Source organism: Populus trichocarpa, chromosome 1 (assembly GCF_000002775.5).
Source record: "Populus trichocarpa isolate Nisqually-1 chromosome 1, P.trichocarpa_v4.1, whole genome shotgun sequence".
NCBI classification, from domain to species: Eukaryota; Viridiplantae; Streptophyta; class Magnoliopsida; order Malpighiales; family Salicaceae; genus Populus; species Populus trichocarpa.
The window spans coordinates 27,602,818-27,622,028 of record NC_037285.2 but is presented as its reverse complement, the minus strand read 5'-3'; the positions used below and the strand labels follow the sequence as shown (position 1 = coordinate 27,622,028).

The following is a 19,211-nucleotide window of genomic DNA, read 5'->3' as shown; positions in this document are numbered from 1 at the left end:
TTAATTGTTGTATTAGGTTCTGATTCTATTCCAAATATACCTTGTACAATTCCATCAATACAAAATATGATCAGAGATTGTAATTCTCTAGCTTTCTTCAATATCAAAACTAGAAAATCTCAAAGACCCGCTACTGTGATCAGTCCTAGCAACCAGCATTTTGCGCTCACTACTAACAGGGAGCTTTAACAGGCAAGAATTCGATACATTTTCATCTAATATCGACCTCAGATTTACAACAAGACGGCATGGTACGGTGCTGGAAGTAAGAATTTCCATACCCCAGAAAGGTTGACCTGCAGTGATTAGGTAAATCGTAGTTGAAGAGAGAACTCCGTAAGAACAAGGAAAACAGAGATAGAGAATTCAGACGAGAATATCATGCTTCTATACTGTCATATCTCCCAAATGTTTACGAAATCATCATAAATAGTACTACTTCTAGGCATATTTTTTAATTCTCATCTCAAATTAATCAACTCAAAGAAATCAAATTTACTTTAATTTGTTTTCTTTCCCATCATTTCCAAGCTACCAAACAAATAAGCACAAAGCAAGAAAACAAAGTAACACAAACAGAACTTGATAGACTGTTCTTTAACAAAAACTCCATGCCTCATGAACTGATATAATTCTATGAAACCATAAACAGTGAACAGGAAGGTTCATTACTTAACAGATGACGCCCCCACAAATAAAGAACTTCCTAATGTATTGGAAAGATGTCTCTTACCTTTAATTCGCAAAGAAAACTGTCATTCAAGTTTGATACTTTATGGAATCTCCAGTAATCTCCGTAAACTTTGGAGACTCAAGTAAAATCTATCTGTCTGGAGATAGATAAAGACCCTGACAGAGATATTGGGGACTTGGGGGTTGCTTGAACGTTGTTTTTTTTTTGGTAATTATGGGTGTCCGGGCCAGATTACGTATACTTTGACTAATCCCTCGAGGCCCTGAAGTTAATGACCAGGTAAGCCTCCAGTGATTCTAATAATTATAACACTCGAACTAGTGATATCTGAAATGTAAATCCAGAATATGACCAGTTTACCGGCGTATGCTTTTTCTTCTTATGAGAAGCCAAGAAAGGCGAACCTTTTTTCTTTCTTCATTTCAAAATGGTTGTGTTGTCCATTCATTGATTTTATCAATTAACTCGGGAATTTTTTTTTTCTTCCATTTCTTTAGGTTTCGTGTCCACTATCGGTGATGCCCAATTCTTGAAAATGAAAAAAAAAGGGCAGTACTGGAACGTGTCCTGATGATATGGTTTTGTTTTGGCACATGTATTTTTTTTTCCTTTTTTTGTCATCATACTATTTTCTAACTCTGTGATGCTCATTATTAAAGATTTTCGAAACATCATATTGGCTCGGTTTTGTTTTCCCCAATAATATATAGCGGATTTTTGATGAAATATATATTGTATGACATCATTATATAATTTTTTTAATAAAAGTTTAACATTAATCTATCACTCAATATTGTGATATTAAAGATTTTTGTTGAATTTACCACTGATATTGGCGCAAGTAAGCACAATCCCTCCTCGCTAGTGTTTGATCTGTGACAGTAGTACGGAGGAGGGGGTAGCATTCATCTGCTTTCATGCATTAAGTGTTTTTTTTATTTAAAAAAAGCTACTTAAATTTGGAAGAATTTAGTCCATGAAAATGCTAATTCAAGCTCAATTACAAGGTAAATAAATCAACTTAATCACAAATTCAAAACTTATTATTATGAAGAAAGTATTATGGGAATATACATAAATTAATAAGGTAGAGCAAAATGATTTAACATTGTCGTGCTACTAATATTATGGGATCATGTATTTAATTATACGAATACAATCTAACTTGAACCACAAATAAAACATTGCCTTCGTATCAAATCCAATATTTAAAAATTTAGTAGCAATGACAATTCAATTTGGATCTGATGCTACTATGCGGTTGAAGTCGTGTTTTGTCCTGCCGCTCTAGTATTGAGTTAGTTTTTTGTTGTAATATTTGCAGTAGGTTTTGACTCTTGTATTCTATATTTGGTATTTTTTCCATTTTTATTTTTTAGTTATATAAGGATTTGCTGCCAAAGCCAAAATTCTTTGTTTAACTTGTAAACTACATACTAATTTTCTTTTTATTCATTTATATTTTTCAAATATAAAATGGAATTGTAGTCTTTTTTTATTACATAAACAAATAAACTCTAGTAATTAGGACTTCAACTTTGTTTTCTAAAATAATTTATCGAATACATAATCGCTATCTAATTTTAATTAATCACACCTAACTCCTTTTGGTTAGCAAATCATTGTTTATCCTATTATATTAGGATTCATTATTTTGATTCCTTTTGCTTTAGAAATTGCTTGTCTGGACATGATTGGGGTTGCTAACCTTTTGTTGTAATTTTCTACTTTTGGTTTTATTTATATAGCTATCAAAATGGTTAAGCAAAACCTTATTAATTATAACTTTCTACTTATGGTTCTATTTAAATAGCTATCAAATCGTGTATAAATTCAATATATTGATTTGAAAATTTAGTGATTCATATTTTAACTCTGATATTAAAATAATTAAAGAGTTAGCTTGATTATATTCGAGCACCTTGATTAATTGATCTAATATGGTGATATCCTAAAATTTAGAATATTCAAGCAAGAAGTTATTCAGTATTTGAATAGTGGTGGGTCAAGGTGTTTAAGAACACAATTATCTTCTCCTTAGCTAAAAAAGTACCAAAATAATGGTAAAAACCTAAGTACCTGTAAAAACAAAGTCAATAACTTTATGGGAAAAGCAATAAATAACTCAAAAGAGCCCTAAGTTCCAAGAACAAAAGTGTTTGTTCTTGTATTTTAGAATGATTAATGCTCCGAAGTATATGCAAGCTATTGAGTCGAAAAAGTTTTGAACCTGTTACCTGAATAGTTCAAGGGATATTTATAAACCTTAAACCTAGTTGTCTTTAGAGAAGAGCAAGACTAAAAAGTTATTTGCTTTTCGTGGCATTAATGAGAGACAAATATCCCTTACACACCATTAATGAGAAACAAATATCCCTTACACATTATTAATGGGAAGGTACGGGTGGTGGACTCCCTAAGTAACCTTTTGTACATCTATAAATATAGAGAGATCATTACCTTTGATATGAATAAATCATGTAACCATTCTAAAAGTAGGACTCCTTATCCCTGTACACTTAAGACATGAGATGTAGCCAAACTTAGATAAAAAAAAAGGGTGTGACAGTTTATCTAATTTGTAGCATGCACCTCTGGTTTAATTAATCATTTGGATCCGACATATTGCCATATTAAAGTTACCTTGTGGTCGACTAATAACTAAACTCAAGCGTATTAGGTCTGGTATTTTGTCAGGTCCACGTTGTCTTGGGTTTAGCTGATTGTTGAACCCAAGTGTGTTGAGTCTTGCAAACTGCCAGACCCATGTTATCTTGGGTTGAGCTGATTGCTGAACTCCAAGTTTCTTGAGTTTGGCATTTCGCCAAGCCTATGTTGCCTTAGGTTCTTCAGCTGATTGTTGAACCTAAGCTTCTTAGGGTTTGACATTTCATCAGGCTCATATTGCCTTGAACTCAACTAAATTTTGAACCTAAGTGTCTTGGATTTGGCATTTCATCGGGCTCATGTTGCCTTGAGTTTAGCTGATTCGTGAGCCCAAGTATGCTGGGCCTGACATATTGTCAGACCCACATTACTTTGGGTTCAGCTAATTGCCGAACCCAAGTGTATTAGGTCTTGCATATTGCTAGAGCCATATCGTCTTGGGTTTTTTCAAGCAATAGAAATATAAACAAAAAATATTGACTTATCACAATCAAAGCTTTTCTTCTCAGTTGTTTCTTCTTCTTGTTGTGATGCTTCTATTCATATACAATTTGTTTGAACGATTTCTTTTCTTATAGTAAGCCATATTATAAAAAATTCATGGATTTTTTTTTGGAAAGAATTGTATTAAAAAGAGAATTCAACTCTCTTGCATTATAATTCAGTATCAATTCAAAGTTTGTAACCTAAAATGTGTCTGATGAATCCTCTTTTCAGATAGTTTAATTAGTTCTAACTAGTTTAACCTACTTCCACTTTCGCTATGGGTTTAAACATAAAAAAAACATATTTGGATCGTTAAAAACTTTCCAACATTTGTTATTAAACTCAGTATAATAATTTAAACTATTGAAAAATCTCTACCTAACTTTTTAATTGATATTTAGTCAGTCTATTAACCCTATGATTTAGGTTAAGAACTCCACCGGGTCAAATTATTTTTTTTATTTTATTATATCATAGAAAATGCCAAAATTAATTTATCATCAATCAATCCAATACTGAATGATAAAATTAAAAAAAAAATCCTCGTTCTTCTCAAGGATAGTCTATGCCCACAGTTAAAATATATTAAAATTATAATAATCAGGGACCAGATGTTATACACACCATTAATTATATATCAAAATAATTATAATCAAGTTTGTAGACCTGGAAGTCTAAATAATCGAGCTTTTCACGTGGGGAAAGTCTTCAATTTATATAGGTAAACATTGTCCTGATATCTAAATTATCTTTTACTGTTTTTCTCCAAAGAAATTAGACGAGTAAAAAGTTTAACGACAAGAATTGTAAAAAAAAGAAGTAGTTATCGTAATAAAAGACATTCATTTAGTATTATAATGCTTTTTAACAAACATAATATTTTCCTCCACATTATCCATTTATTATTACAATAACTAAAGTTCTATGATATTATTTTGGCATGATTGATACAGTCCACTTTCCTTCAATTGATTACATTTTCAATACATGCATTATCTAATATGTAGCCTCTTCGAAGAAACCCACTGCCATCATTAACCATATATAATCTGAAAAAAATAAAATTAGAGATTAATATTAGTAACAAAATAAAATTAAAAAAAGAACAATGTTATCGAAATAAACAATCTATTAAAAAGAAAGTTAAAAGAACTGACCAATTTAGTAAGATATTTTTGAACGAGGTGGAGGTTAATTATTGGATGACGGAGGTGATGGAGATAGAGGAGGCGGGGATTTAAAGAAAAAGGGAGGCAAAAAGAACCATGGAGGAAGTGGAGATTTAAGGATATGTGGAGGGGGAGAAGGAGATGGAGGTGGCAGGGATTTAAAGGGGAAGAAGGGAGGAAATGTAAACCTCGGAGGAGGTGGAGATTTGAGGATTGGTGGAGGGGGAAGAAGGAGATGGAGGTGGCGGGGATTTAATGGGGAAGAAGGGAGGAAGTGTAAACCTCGGAGGAGGTGGAGAATTGAGGATATGTGGAGGGGGCGAAGGAGATGGAGGTGGCGGGGATTTAAAGGGAAAGAAGGGAGGAAGTGTAAATCTCGGAGGAGGTGGAGATTTGAGGATAGGTGGAGGTGGTGGAGGAGAAGTATAACGAGGTGATGGAAATGGTGAAATTTTTGGAGGGTATGTCGGAGGAGTATAAGGATGTGATGGAGATAAATTAGGAGTTGGGGATGGGGACGGTGAAACTTTTGGAGAGGATGTCGGGGGAGTATAAGGATGTGATGGAGATAAATTAGGAGTTGGGGATGGGGATGGGGATGGGGATGGGGATGGAATGGGTGAAATTCTTGGAGGGGATGTCGGGGGAGTATAAGGATGTGATGGAGATAAATTGGGAGTTGGGGATGGTGATGGAAATCGTGAAACTTTTGGAGAGGATGTCGGTGGAGTATAAGGATGTAATGGAGATAAATTGGGAGTTAGGGACAGTGATGGAATGGGTGAAATTCTTGGAGGGGATGTCGGGGGAGTATAAGGATGTGATGGAGATAAATTGGGAGTTGGGGATGGGGATGGTGAAACTTTTGGAGAGGATATCGGGGGAGTATAAGGATGTGAAGGAGATAAATTAGGAGTTGGGGATGGAGATGGAATGGGGGGAATTCTCGGAGGGGATGCTGGTGAAGTATAAGGAGGAGATGGAGATAAATTGGAAGCCGGGGATGGGGATGGTGGAACTTTTGAAGGGGGTGTAACTGGAGAAATTTTAGAAGGCAATGGAGGTAAAATGGGAGCTGAAGATGAGGTCGGAGGTGAAGCTGATGGCAATGGTGGAGACTTTGCTGGTGGTGGCGGGGGTGGAGACTTTGCTGGTGGTGGAGGTGACTGTGTTTTCTTCTTTTTTGGAGGTGGTGGGGGCGTTTTCTTCTTATTTGGAGGTGGTGGTGATCGAGGCGGCGGCGGCGGCGGTGTTCCTCGATGAAGAAGTCCTGATGGCAGAAATAGAGAGTTTTTATGATTATATGGTAATGGTGGGTCTTCGTGATCATGAGGTGGCCTAGGAGGTTCCTCATTATCATAAATATTGGCCGCCACGTTAATTGCTAGTAAGCCGAAAACCATGGCATGCACAAGATGACGCCGAGATGGTGATGCCATCCTTTCGAACTCTTCCCGATAATCACACTTGCTCTCACTAATTAGCTTCTGAACAAGGAATGGACGTGAAGATTTGCTTTTATAGTTGTGTTTTTAGTGTATAAAGACGAGTTGATCCCCTGTGTATTTCGGTAATTGAGGAGGCCTATCTAATGGAATAATAATCACAGCTAGGGGTTGTACCCTTTGGGTAATTAACATAGCATAACTGTAATTTTAGTGGACTTTTTAATTGAAGGGACCATTTAATCCTATGGTTTATTAGGTGTAACCACAATTAGAAATCTTCTTATAGAGACGCTACAAGTCAGTTTAGTTTAGTGGACCATCTAATCCTATCTTAGGAGGTATGCTAAAACCTCTCCATCGGTTCAGTCAGTGCATAGCATCTAGCACCCCATCCTCATCACTAAACGAAAATGAAAAGCACTAATTGATTTATTATGAGTGCATGGTGAATAAAAAACTATTAATCAATATAATTTGTCAAGTTTTTAAAATTTATTTTTCTTTTCTTTTTTATTGTGACTTTATAGAATGAGAAACTTTATGGCTTGTTGCTGGGGTTTTAGTAAACCATGTGTTAAGTTTTATAGAGAAATTTTAAAGGTATTTTTGAAATGATATTTTTTATTTGAAATTACTGCAGAAAATCAGAGGTTCTCTTATTTAATTTATTTTTGCTTATTTTTTTATTATCAATACCATAAAAAGAAACTCTAAACACAAAAATTGATTTAACCCTAGAAATTGAATTCAATTCCAAAAGCTCCAAACAACGAGATAAGGAATGGCCTTCATTTATATATTTCTCTTTCTCTAGATGACTATCATTAGGGTTCTCCAATATTATTCTTTTCTTTCACTTTAATATTGTGCTGTTAAATTATATATATTTGATGATGTTCTAAAATCCAGGATATGTAAATAATAAGTTATTTAGTGTTTGAGATCGTGGTTAATCAATATTTTCAAGTACTTTGATTTCTTCTTTTTAGTTTAAAGAATTCCAGATTTATGATAAAAACTTGAGTATCTGTAAAAACAGTCCTTTGATTTCTATTGATTAGCTAATTTTTTCTATATATATGTGTAGGGTAATATACAATAGTAATGGTGGAGATTACAACACAAGAATATGATTATAATATTTCCTATATAATATACCTATAATATTTCCTATATATATACTTTCTATAATAAAGCTCATTTGTCTTTGAAGGATTTATAACCTCATCAATTGTGTCGTCTTTCAGACAGAAAAATAAAAATAAAAAAGTAAAAATAGTGTTTGGAAAGTCATGGCTGGGATCTATCTAACCATTTGGGAACGTTTTAAAAATTGTGTTTCTTAAAAATTTAAATTTGTTTTATTTAAAATTATTTTTATATTTTTTTTTATCGTTTTGATATATTGATATCAAAAATAACTTTTTAAAAATTATATATATATATATATATATATATATATATATATATATATATATATATATATATATAATTGTTGGTTTTGCCTTGTTCATTCGCATCAAAAAGTTATCTGTTTTCTTTTCTTCTTTCTTTACAAACTCGGTATATAGGCTGGAAACCTATGACCCGATCTAAAGATCATTCTCAAGTATAACAACGCCACGTACTGTGTTGCGTTTTGTATTATTTCTTGTTCGTACTTTCAACTTATCTATTGGTATCAGAGTCTATTGGGATCTGGGTAGGAATAGTGACATAAATTACAAAGACCCTAGAGAGAGAAGAGAACCTTAGTTCATGGGTGAATGCTACTGAATGATGTAAGTGCCGTTGAGTGATTAAGGTAGTAAACCCATATAACTTGCAGCCTGTTTTCTAAATTATCTTTTCAAACTATGGATTCTTTTTTTTATAGATCTACTTCTGTTTCGACTTCTTCTACATCTGAAACTTCCGAGAATAAGAGGATTGTACAAAGTGAGGAAATAACCATTGAAGATTTTACAAAAAACATTGATGACTGGAAAATTCCAAAAATTTCTCAAACACAAATTTATCAAAAATCAAAATATGATATTTTCAAAATAGATTTTACAATTAAAACTGAAGAAAGGGATATTCAGCTCATCTATTGGTATCAGATTCTTTTGTAACCATTCCATAACAGCTAATTTGGAACTTTTGGATTCAGCTGCAAAGGAATCCCACCATTTGATTTTGAATTTACAACACATGGTAGTGTATCTATTGGTATCATAGCCTATTGGGATCTGGGTAGGAATAGTGACATAAATTATAAAGACCCTAGAGAGAGAAGAGAACCTTAGTTAATAAGTGAATGCTACTAAATGGTGTAAGTCTCGTTGAGTGATTAGGGCAGTAAACCCATATAACTTGCAGCCTGTTTTCTAAATTATCTTTTCAAACTATGGATTCTGTTTTTTATAGATCTACTTCTGTTTCGGCTTCTTCTACATCTGAAACCTCCGAGAATAAGAGGATTGTACAAAGTGAGAAAATAACCATTGAAGATTTTACAAAAAAACATTGATGAATGGAAAATTTCAAAAATTTCTCAAATACAGATTTATCAAAAATCAAAATATGATATTTTCAAAATAGATTTACAATTAAAACTAAAGAAAGAGATATTCAGCTTACAAAACCTTTTGAGACCATTCAACTCCTCTCCAAAAAATCCATGCAAAAACACCTAGCTAGAAACTACAAATATATTCATGTTGGTCTAGTCCAAGTCAGTATAAAACCCCTTACAAAAAAAGGTTTAAACACCTCCATTCTGGTTGTCCTTCGAGATGCTAGATTCCATAATTTCCAAGACTCACTCCTCAGTTCTATTGAGTCTAACCTCTGTAGCGGTCCAGTATCTTTTGACTGCTATCCAAATATTACTATATCTCTCAAAGACAGAAACATCTTACAAAGCATGATACTATAAATCAAAACCCATAATTACAATATGCTTGAAGGATCCATCCTCGTTGCTCTTATTTTCAAAATCCATTACAAAGTCATGTTCTCAGCCTTTGCCAGTAAACACAAATACCAATCCCAGAAAGGAGAAACACTCCTTCTCCAAACAGATCTATCCCGATCAAACACAGTCATTCCAAAAGCTATCCAATGGAAAGATATAACCCTTCCAGATGATTGGATCCTTGAAGGAGTAACCCCACCAGAAATACCACAACAACCACAACCAAATGTCCAAATCAAGGACATAACCCAATACACAGATGGTAAAGTCAAATTGTCATTCCATCGTCATTCTACAAGTTCCAGATTCTCTGAAGAATCTTCCTCTTCCAGCACAGTAGATCTTGGAAGAATATCCAAAATACCTTCTGTCATTAACATTCCATATCATCCAAACCTACCTAGACACTCTACATCAGATATCCCTTCTGCAAGTTTCCAACATGCAGATTACACTACAAATATACCAAAACCAGTGTATACAAACATTGAACAACAATCACCTCCCACATCTCCAACCTTCTCTTCATAGGTGACATAAATTTGTTTACATTGGGATCTGGGTAGGAATAGTGACATAAATTACAAAGACCCTAGAGAGAGAAGAGAACCTTAGTTCATAGGTGAATGCTCCAAAAAACCTATTTAGATAAGCTGTTAAAAGATTTCAACAAACCAGAGCATCTTCCTTCTAACCCTTCAAATCGCTCTGTATTACCCTCCACCAGTACCAATACCTATGACCTTACAAAGATCCTTAATAAAAAGAAATCCAAAACCACAGTCACAATCCCAGAATTACATTCTAAGATCAAAACCCTCAAATCCGAGTTACAAACCCTAAAACAAGCCCAACAGAAAGACTTTGCCATATTACAACATCTTCTGCCCAAAACTGAAAGTCAGTCTGACACTGAATCCGAACCAGACGACCAAAACATTGAGTCTCATATATTACCTCATGCACTTACAAACATTGAACATATTCCTGACAATTTCTTGAATGTGTTAACCCAAATATCTTCCAAAAAATACTTGATTAAAATTACATTAGTTTTTTCAGACGATTTCAAACTAGATATTATTGCCTTATTTGACATAGGTGTAGATTTAAACTGCATTAAAGAATGCGTAGTTCCAAAACGATTTTTCCAAAATACCTCTGAAAAACTCTCTACCGCTAACAATTTAAAATTACATATTGCAGGCAAAACCCAAGCCTCTGTTTTCAACAAAAGCATTTCTCTTAAAACATTCTTTGTTGTTACAAAAGATATTAATCATACCATCATTCTTGGTACTCTATTTATTGATATGATTACTCCATACAAAGCACATCATGACTGCATTACCTCCAAAATCAAAAGCATCAAACTTGTTTTCCCATTTCTAGAAAAATCTAAGACTAGGAATTTAAATTTGATCAAAGCATGCTCTATCCATACATATCATATAAACGCATTAATTCATAGTAAACAATTCCAATTGCATTATTTACAAAACCATGTTTCCTTTTGTCACATTGAGAAACAATTACAAAAGTGATCTGTTTTACAAAAGAAAATCACTGATTTACAAAGTAAGATTGAACAACAAATCTGTTCAGACTTACCCAATGCTTTCTAGAAAAGAAAACAACACATTATTGATCTTCCTTATGAAGATACTTTTTCATAAAAACACATACCTACAAAAGCAAGACCTATACAGATGAATGCTGATTTAGAACAACATTGTAGACTTGAAATCCAAGATCTCAAGTCTAAAGGTCTTATCCAAAAGTCGCGATCACCTTGGTCGTGTGCAGCCTTTTATGTAAATAAAAACTCTGAGATTGAAAGAGGCACACCAAGACTTGTGATCAATTACAAACCTTTAAATTCTGCTTTAAAATGGATTAGGTATCCAATTCCAAACAAAAAAAATTTATTGCAAAAATTACATTATGCATTTATCTTTTCCAAATTTGATATGAAATTCGGCTTCTGGATTGAGACAAGACTGTTTTACGGTCTTGGCTTTGTATAATGTCTTGTACTATTTGGAGGTATTCTTCCTCAGTTCTAGCGGAGGCAAGGAGAGCTGCCGTTTGAGCTTTTAGGGCTAGAAATTTGGATTGAGGATGATGATCAATGATGGGAGCTGTTTGATTCTTTTGTAACCATTCTGTAACAGCTAATTTGAAACTTTTGGATTCAGCTGCAAAGAAATCCCACCATTTACTTTTGGAATAGTGACATAAATAGATGAGCTGAAACACACTTACAACATATTGACAGTTCATCTCTAACTGTAAATTAGAGATGAAATTCTCTTCATAGGTGGTGTATCTATTGGTTTTACAACACATTGACATTTTCAATGCACATTCAAAATTCTGCATTGTTTACATTGATGATGTTCTTAATTTTTCTCATTCCATAAATCAACATTTCAAACATCTACATACATTCTTTCATACTGCAAAACAAAATGGTTTAGTTGTTTCTAAATCCAAAATTTCTCTATTTCAAACCCGTGTTCATTTCCTAGGATATTATATCTGTCAAGGTACTATAACACCCATAGAGAGATCTTTATCTTTTACAAATAAATTCCATGATAAGATTACTGATAAAAACCAGTTGCAAAGGTTTTTAGGCAGTCTTAATTATGTTTTAGACTATTATCCAAACATTAGTCATCTTGCCAAACCTTTACATGATAGGTTAAAAACCAACCCGATTCCTTGGTCTGACCTCCATACCAACCTCGTCAAATAGATCAAGAAACAGGTCCAAACCATTCCTCTCCTCCATTTGGCTAACCCGTTAGCTCCTAAGATCGTCGAGACCGATGCCTCAGACCTAGGATATGGTGGGATTCTTAAACAAGTCCAAGATAACAAAGAACAAGATTGATCCATATCTAGTTTCTCTGCAGACGAATCATATTATTCCTCTGTAATTCTTATCCTTCTTGTACCAATTCCCAAAATTATAACTCATATCTCCTGCAAATTATCATATCCTTTGTATCAATACAAATTTCAAGGTTTATTTCTTTGAACTTCTGAATCTTTACATATATTCTTTATCTTTCTTTAATTGCAAATTAAGTATGCTTTGTGTTTAATCAAGGATCCTGACATTGCTGGTCTTGCCTTGTTCATTTGCATCAGAAAGTTACCTGTTTTCTTTTCTTCTTTCTCTACAAACTCAGTATATAGGCTGGAAACCTGTGACTCGATCTAAAGATCATTCTTAGGTATAACAACGCCACGTACTATGTTGTGTTTTGTATTATTTGATGAACTCCTTTCCAACCTTAGATGTAAGAAGCTAAGCGACTTTTAATGGTATAAAAACGCCTTCCTTACCCGTGTCATGCTTAGGGAAGATTCAAACCAACCTTTTTGGAAAGTAAAATTCCTTGCAGGCTTACCTATTCTCTTAGGAGAAAAGGTCAGAAACAAAATCAAAGATACCTTTACAACCAAAATCATACCATATGACCAGCTTACATACAGTGAACTTGTGAGCTTCACCCAAAAAGAAGGTCTTAAGATCTGCTAGTTTTTTAGTTTCAGGTCAATTGAGGTTTTGGTGTCAACTAAGCTGATAGTAGTTCTTTGTATTTGTTTTTCCAGTCGGGTAAGCTATTTGCCTAAGGTATTGAGGTTGGTGTTTGTAAAGTTATTTTGGTTGATAATGTGTTTGGTATTTGAAAAGGTGTCATCACTGGGTAATTTGTAGGGAGCTGCATCTACAGTCTGGTTGTTGTGGGTTATTTGGATATTTCTCAAGGGTGGATGTTCAGAGTCAACTGTTGGTCCACTGGTGAGGTTCCATATAGGGGTTTTGGATCTTGATGTGACCGGGCATGCAAGTTTGATGGATGCAAAAGGATATGAAATGTGATGTTCAGATATATAATGCAATTCGAACCAATCAAAGAATAGAATTTGTACTTTATGTAACTCAATGAAATTATAAAATTGTTTTTGCATCTCACTTCTTTGTTGGAGAAAGTGTTGAAAAAACCAAATTCATTTTATAGAATTATAGGCAGCATAAAAATCTTTTTTGAAAAGATATATATATATTATTTTAATACATTTCTGAATGAAACGATACTTTAAAAAGTAACTACAACCATATTCTTAAACACCCACATAGTTTTGATGAAACAATTGTAGTAGACAACACGCCCTCCAACAAGGATAACATGTCTTCTCACTTTTTTTCTTATATAATAGTATATTGGCTCGTGCTCCGCAACGGGTCAATATCAATTTTTTTTTAAATGTAAAAAAAATATTAAAAGTATAGAGAATATTTTAAGTACCTTGGATCTGGCGGCCATACCAGACCCATGCAACTTGGGTCTGGCGGCCATCCCAGACCCAAGTACCTGGGGTCTGCAGCCATGCCAGACCCAAGAGACTTGGGTCCCGTGCCCATAAGCCTTGTGTCTGGCATCCATAAGCCATACCTCTCAACCTCATTACAAGATTTATGGGGTAGAAGATGGAATCTCATTGTTTCAAATATTTTACGACCTGCCGTGTACAAACCAACACGCAATCTTGCTTCACTAGTTGTTGGCAGAAAGTGGGCACTAATTCCTGCCTTCATGGGGACATTTCTTGTGTCAGGACTCATGCACGAGCTGATCCTTTTCTACTATGTGGGGTGTGATCAGAGGTCCCCATGGGAGCTCACATGCTTCTTTCTCCTCCATGGAGTGTGTCTATTAACTGAGATTGCTTTAAAGAAGCGATTTGGTGGCCGATGGCAATTGCCACGGCTGGTATCAGGGCCTCTGACAATAGGATTCGTGTTGTTTACCGGCTTTCAGCTGTTCTTGCCCTCGTTGGATCGGTGTAAAGCTTTTGAAAAGGCGTATGTGGAGTTGGCTGCTTTAATGGCATTCCTAGGGACGGAGCTAGAGTCAAAGACTTGCTGATTATTTGGTTCGTATTCCCCATTACAATTGAGGATTGAGTGTTCTACTCCTCCATTAATTGATTGTACTGTATTGACTGAAAATTTTCAGAACCCTATGAGAGTTGTAATTGAGGAAATTAGTACACAGGGGTAGACTCTTCAATGTGTCTCGTTTCAATGTTCTCTTCTTTCTTGTCTTGCTTATATTTTTCAGAAGGGGAGGGGGGGAACAATCTATTTCATTAGTCACTGAAGTGAGAAAAGACGTTGATGTTTAAAATTGATGAATTTCCCAATTCCGTCTACCTTCAGATATGAATTTGATTATCATGTTATAGGCCAGGGGGTTGAAGGCTGGCATGAGAGAAAAAAGGTTTGGAAAAAAGGTAAGAAGTACACTGGTACAAGACAGAATTGGCTTCCAATCCCCACATGGTTGGTAGTAAGTAGGCTTGGAGTTGAACTCGAATGTTAACTTTAAAAAAAGAAGCGAGTTTACTTTTAGAAAGCAAACGCATTTTTTTTATCAGAAAAAAACATGTAAAGTATGATAAAAACGAAAGAAAGAAGGCATGTAAAAAATTATTATGAAGAGAAGAACAGCTGAAAGCCGGTAAACAACACGAATCCTATTGTCAGAGGATTTGACGCGTCTCCGAAGGGGAGGCAAGTTTTATGTTGGAGATGGGCTCAGACTAGGGGAGTTAAGAGAATAGGTGCATCTTCATGGACAACTTTCAATTCAACAACTTCAAATATTTTATGGCGCGCACTGAAGATGCAAGAGTAGCCAGTTTGGAAACTAAGCATGGCATTAATAAGATAGATATGCAATGGACTGCTGGATTCTGCTGCACACCCAAATAAAAGGAAGAAAATCTTATCATCTTATTGTTGCAAACTCTTAAAATCTGTAAAAGCTCACACTTGCGTTATATGGTGGTATAGAATTACCATCTTGTACTGGTAATCGATCCCAAGTCTAATAAGGCTGGATATCCGTTGTTGTAGATAATGCACATTGTTTCCATTCACTGCGTCAATTATCCACACTCAGACACTTGATCATAGAGGCGCAGATAGAGTTCTATCTGTGGGTAATAAGTTTTATGGGCCTGGTTCTCCTTTCAAGCCTTTCCAATCTCTAGAAACTCTACCGTTCAGGAACGTGTTGGATTGAGAAGTCTGGACTTCTCGTGATAAGTTTTTCTTGTCTCCATAAGCTTTTGTTAGAAAACTTGTCCGAAGATCTTTACATTTCTGCTTGTCCACAGTTAAGAGATTCGAATAAGACTATCCCCTCTCCGTCTTTTCATAAACTTCACATAGAAGTGTAATCAGATGATTCTCAGACGTATGACTAATCTCTCCTCCCTTGCCTCCTTCACATTGTTTAGGAGTTTCAGGCTGGCTTGCTGCAGTGAAGGAGTTGTATGGTCATTGGAAGCACTTGAGCAGTTTAGCTGCTGGCGATAGAAGGATGCAACAAACTGACAACTTTGAGGCAGATGGGACTCAGATAGACAGCTTGTCTGCACAGGATAGTAACTGAGACATGCCATTAGCTAATTACCTTTCCAGTAACTTCATGCACACTGACATACTCCAATTTCTGGATCCTTATGCTTGGAAGTTCCCTCTGACTCTTCATAAGAGGGAACAATGCAGATTTATTTTTCAGATTGCTAGCAACCGGATCAAGTCATTCATACAGATTATGGAAGGTGATAGATAATCTCAAATGTGTTACATTAGCAGACCACATGAATTTGAAATGCTGTGAAGTCTCAAGGTAACCTTGTCAGTATTTGGACTATAAATGGTTGTATTACTTTGAAATACTGCTTAATTGGAGTCACATTGAAGGAAGATATTGTGAATACAATGAAAAGAATATATTGAATTGTGTCAAGTGTAAATATACAATGATCAAATCATGGTAGGAGTGATATGCAATAGTGTCGCTCAAAGAATGCAATATAACTTAAAATGTGTCCAACGTGATTGCATATTATCAAAATCAGAAAGTATTCAATTTCCAGTCAATTTCTAAGTGACTAAGATCAAATGAACCTTTAACCCTATCGAGGGCAGTCTTCCTATGTTGCAGGAGTCGGTGCGAGTCCTTCCTGCTCTGCTTCATCTGGTCATCATCTATCCTTTTTCGAGGAAATTTCCTTGAAAAGCTTTTCCATTTTGATTCAAACTTGCAAGCTACAAAATAGAAAATAAAAGGAAGAAAAATCAATAGACTAAACAAATTCATGCCACAAATCAAAACATCAAGAAGAAAAATCAAGAACAGGAGTATGAAAATAACTCTCATTGGCATTTGTGAAAGTGGTACAAAGAAGAAAATTACCTTCACTTCGGTCATTAAAACCGCGAATTATGCATGCACAAATCCACGGCCTTCCTGCACGGGATGCTTTTGCACCTCCTTTAAGCTCGCCATTATGTTGTTTCAAGCTGCATTAAAAAGCGCCAAGTTCAACAAGTATGCATTCGTTCATTTCTATATTGCACATACTTGAGCAAGAATAACACAACACATTTGTGAAATTCACAGGTGAGGCAATCGGAGACCGTGCTCAATACAAAAGTCAATACATCTGGTTGAAAGGCATCAGCAATTACCAAATTAACTAGCATGTTATCAAACTTGCCATTGCAGACATGATTAGAGAACTATTTTATTTACTTATTCAAGTCGTGAAATGATTCGTCACCCCTTCAATTTGTAAGAGACAAATTGAAATTGACCCAGATAAGCATTTGCATTGAATTTCAGAAAATAAGAATTGAATCAAAGAAATAAACGCACCGGCGAGAGAAATTGGTGGTGACACCAACGTAAGTCTTGATCGGGTGGTTGGTAGAGAGAATAAGATACACAGACCATGATCTCGATTTCGAATTTGAGCTCGATTTTGCTCGTGTTTTTCTTGATCGGGGCAATGATGAGGATGAGGATGGTTGTTGTTGTTGTGGTGGTGGTGGTTTTGATGAGGATGCTTTAAGTTTTACAGACCGGAACGTCTGAGACAGCAACCTCGTCATCTGGTCCGATAGGATGGATTTGGTTGACCAACGGACCGACCGTTATGTTACGGAAACGTATTCGGTCTTGTAATCTTGTTTATTGCTCTGTAATCTTGGCTGACCAACGGACCAACCGTTATGGACCATAGGTGCTGCTTTACTGGCTTCATCCCTAAATAATTTTTTTTCTTTAAAAAAATTGCTACTAACGTTGTACCCTTATTTACTTACTTACTTATTTTATTTGATATTTGATATTTTATTTGATAGATTATACATGCTATGCTGTGGACTAGATTAGTCTTTTCATAACATAAAAAAATATTTAGAAGATGACAACTCGATTAACATGAATTAACTTGAATAATACGTGATTCAAGATATGAGATTAATATAATCTTATAAAAAAATAAAAAATAAAATCATAAAATTTAAGGCTCAATAATCTAATGTCAAATAATGAAATTAAAAAAAATTAATTTTTTTTAAAAAGCAACATTAAAAAAACACTCAAGTCAATACGAATTAACTTGATCAACCAGCTACCTGCGACATAAGATCAGAATAAAAAATAGATTTTTTAAAAAAGGACCTAGCAAAAAAATCAAAGCTAAAAAAAACATAAAAAAAAAAGTTAACTTGGGTTAACTTGACTAACTCAAGCTCAGGATGACACCACAAAAAAAATAAAATCACAAAGCTCAATAGTCAATAATTTAATTCCAAATAATAAAATTGAACAAAAAAAATTAATTTCATAAAAAAACATCGAGAAAATAATTTAAGTCTACCTAAGTTAACTCGACTAACCCACTACCTGATATATAAAATTAGGATAAACTAACAAAAAGAAAAGTGAAACAACTAACAAAGCTCAAGACCTAATAATCTAATATCGAATGATGAAATTGAAAAGTAATTAGTAAAGGATCTAAAAAAAAGATCCAACTTAAACTAGGATAATATTCAAAACTAGTGACCCGAGTCTTGACACTGAGATTTCCCTATCGAAAGACAGACATGAAAAAATTACGAAGTAAAATTTCCAATCATAAAAAAAAATTAAAAACAAAACAAATAGTAATCAAAACAATAAAGACCAAATTTGATGTAAAAACCATATGAAACAAAATAATTAGAGATTAGTTTTTAAAAAATAAATTAAGAAAATATCAATCCAAAATATAAGGACCAAAATTGGATAAACAAACTAAATGAAATAAAATGACGAGGGATGAAGTTGAAAAAGGTAAAGCATGAAAAAATAAGCAATTAAAAGAATGATGATCAAATTGGATAAAAAAACCAAATGAAATATAATGTCTAGAAATGAAATTGAAAACAATTTAAACAAAAAAAGTACTAAAAGAAAAACAAATAGTAATAAAAAAGAATAATGACCAAAATCAATAGAAATAAAAATTGAACGACACAATTAATTTTTGAAAGAGATGACATGAATTTCTAGATTAGAAGAAAGAGAGAAAAAATCACTAGAGCCTAAACACACACCTCTATTGTGAAGATGTAACTCTCTATTGCGAAGAGAACAAAATGTCACTCCAAATGTCATTGTGTACAATTGATTTTGGTAATCAAACGGCTCCACATGTGTTACGGAGTTGTCATGCATCAACAACTTTGTTTTATAATAATATTACAATATTTTTAAAAATTACCAAAAAACCCTTATCTCAGAGCCAAAAATAACAAAAAAGAAGAAGAAAGGAAAACATGAAATGCCGTTGGAACAATTTGTTTGAATTTAAGGGTAATTATGTAACTTAAATGTTCATAAAAATAAAAAGACAAAAACATC

The 19,211-nt window shown here is 34.2% G+C and overlaps 3 protein-coding genes across 5 annotated transcripts in view; all 3 read right to left on the bottom strand.

Moving 5' to 3' along the window:
- LOC18095082 (vegetative cell wall protein gp1) overlaps positions 1-6,516 on the bottom strand; it is a 53,832-nt gene extending 47,316 nt beyond the window's left edge. Inside the window, exons 1-2 of one of the 2 annotated variants that reach the window (XR_008058341.1) lie at positions 5,005-6,516; positions 4,671-4,896 (exon numbers count right to left, since the gene is read on the bottom strand). Coding sequence is in view for 1 of the 2 variants with exons in the window: in XM_052450035.1 (XP_052305995.1) it covers positions 5,258-6,455 (1,198 nt within the window). In the remaining variant the exon portion in view is untranslated. Of the gene's footprint in view, positions 1-4,670; positions 4,897-5,004 lie in introns of those variants that run through there. The other variant, XM_052450035.1, reaches the window with a different exon arrangement.
- Positions 1-19,211, bottom strand: part of LOC127904911 (structure-specific endonuclease subunit slx1-like) — a 93,985-nt gene that overhangs the window by 28,100 nt on the left and 46,674 nt on the right. The gene's annotated exons all lie outside the window — the stretch shown is intronic.
- LOC7465138 (structure-specific endonuclease subunit slx1) lies at positions 15,215-17,530 on the bottom strand. Of its 2 annotated transcripts, XM_024593808.2 has the most exons (4): positions 17,175-17,530; positions 16,713-16,819; positions 16,424-16,564; positions 15,215-15,995 (listed from the first exon to the last, which is right to left on the bottom strand). In XM_024593808.2, the coding sequence occupies exons 1-4, from the start codon at positions 17,408-17,410 to the stop codon at positions 15,937-15,939; spliced, it is 543 nt and encodes a 180-aa protein (XP_024449576.1). In that variant the 5' UTR covers positions 17,411-17,530; the 3' UTR covers positions 15,215-15,936. The 2 variants fall into 2 exon arrangements, with proteins under 2 accessions (XP_024449576.1, XP_002298387.1); XM_002298351.4 differs by lacking the exon at positions 15,215-15,995 and having other exon boundaries at positions 16,224-16,564; positions 17,175-17,529.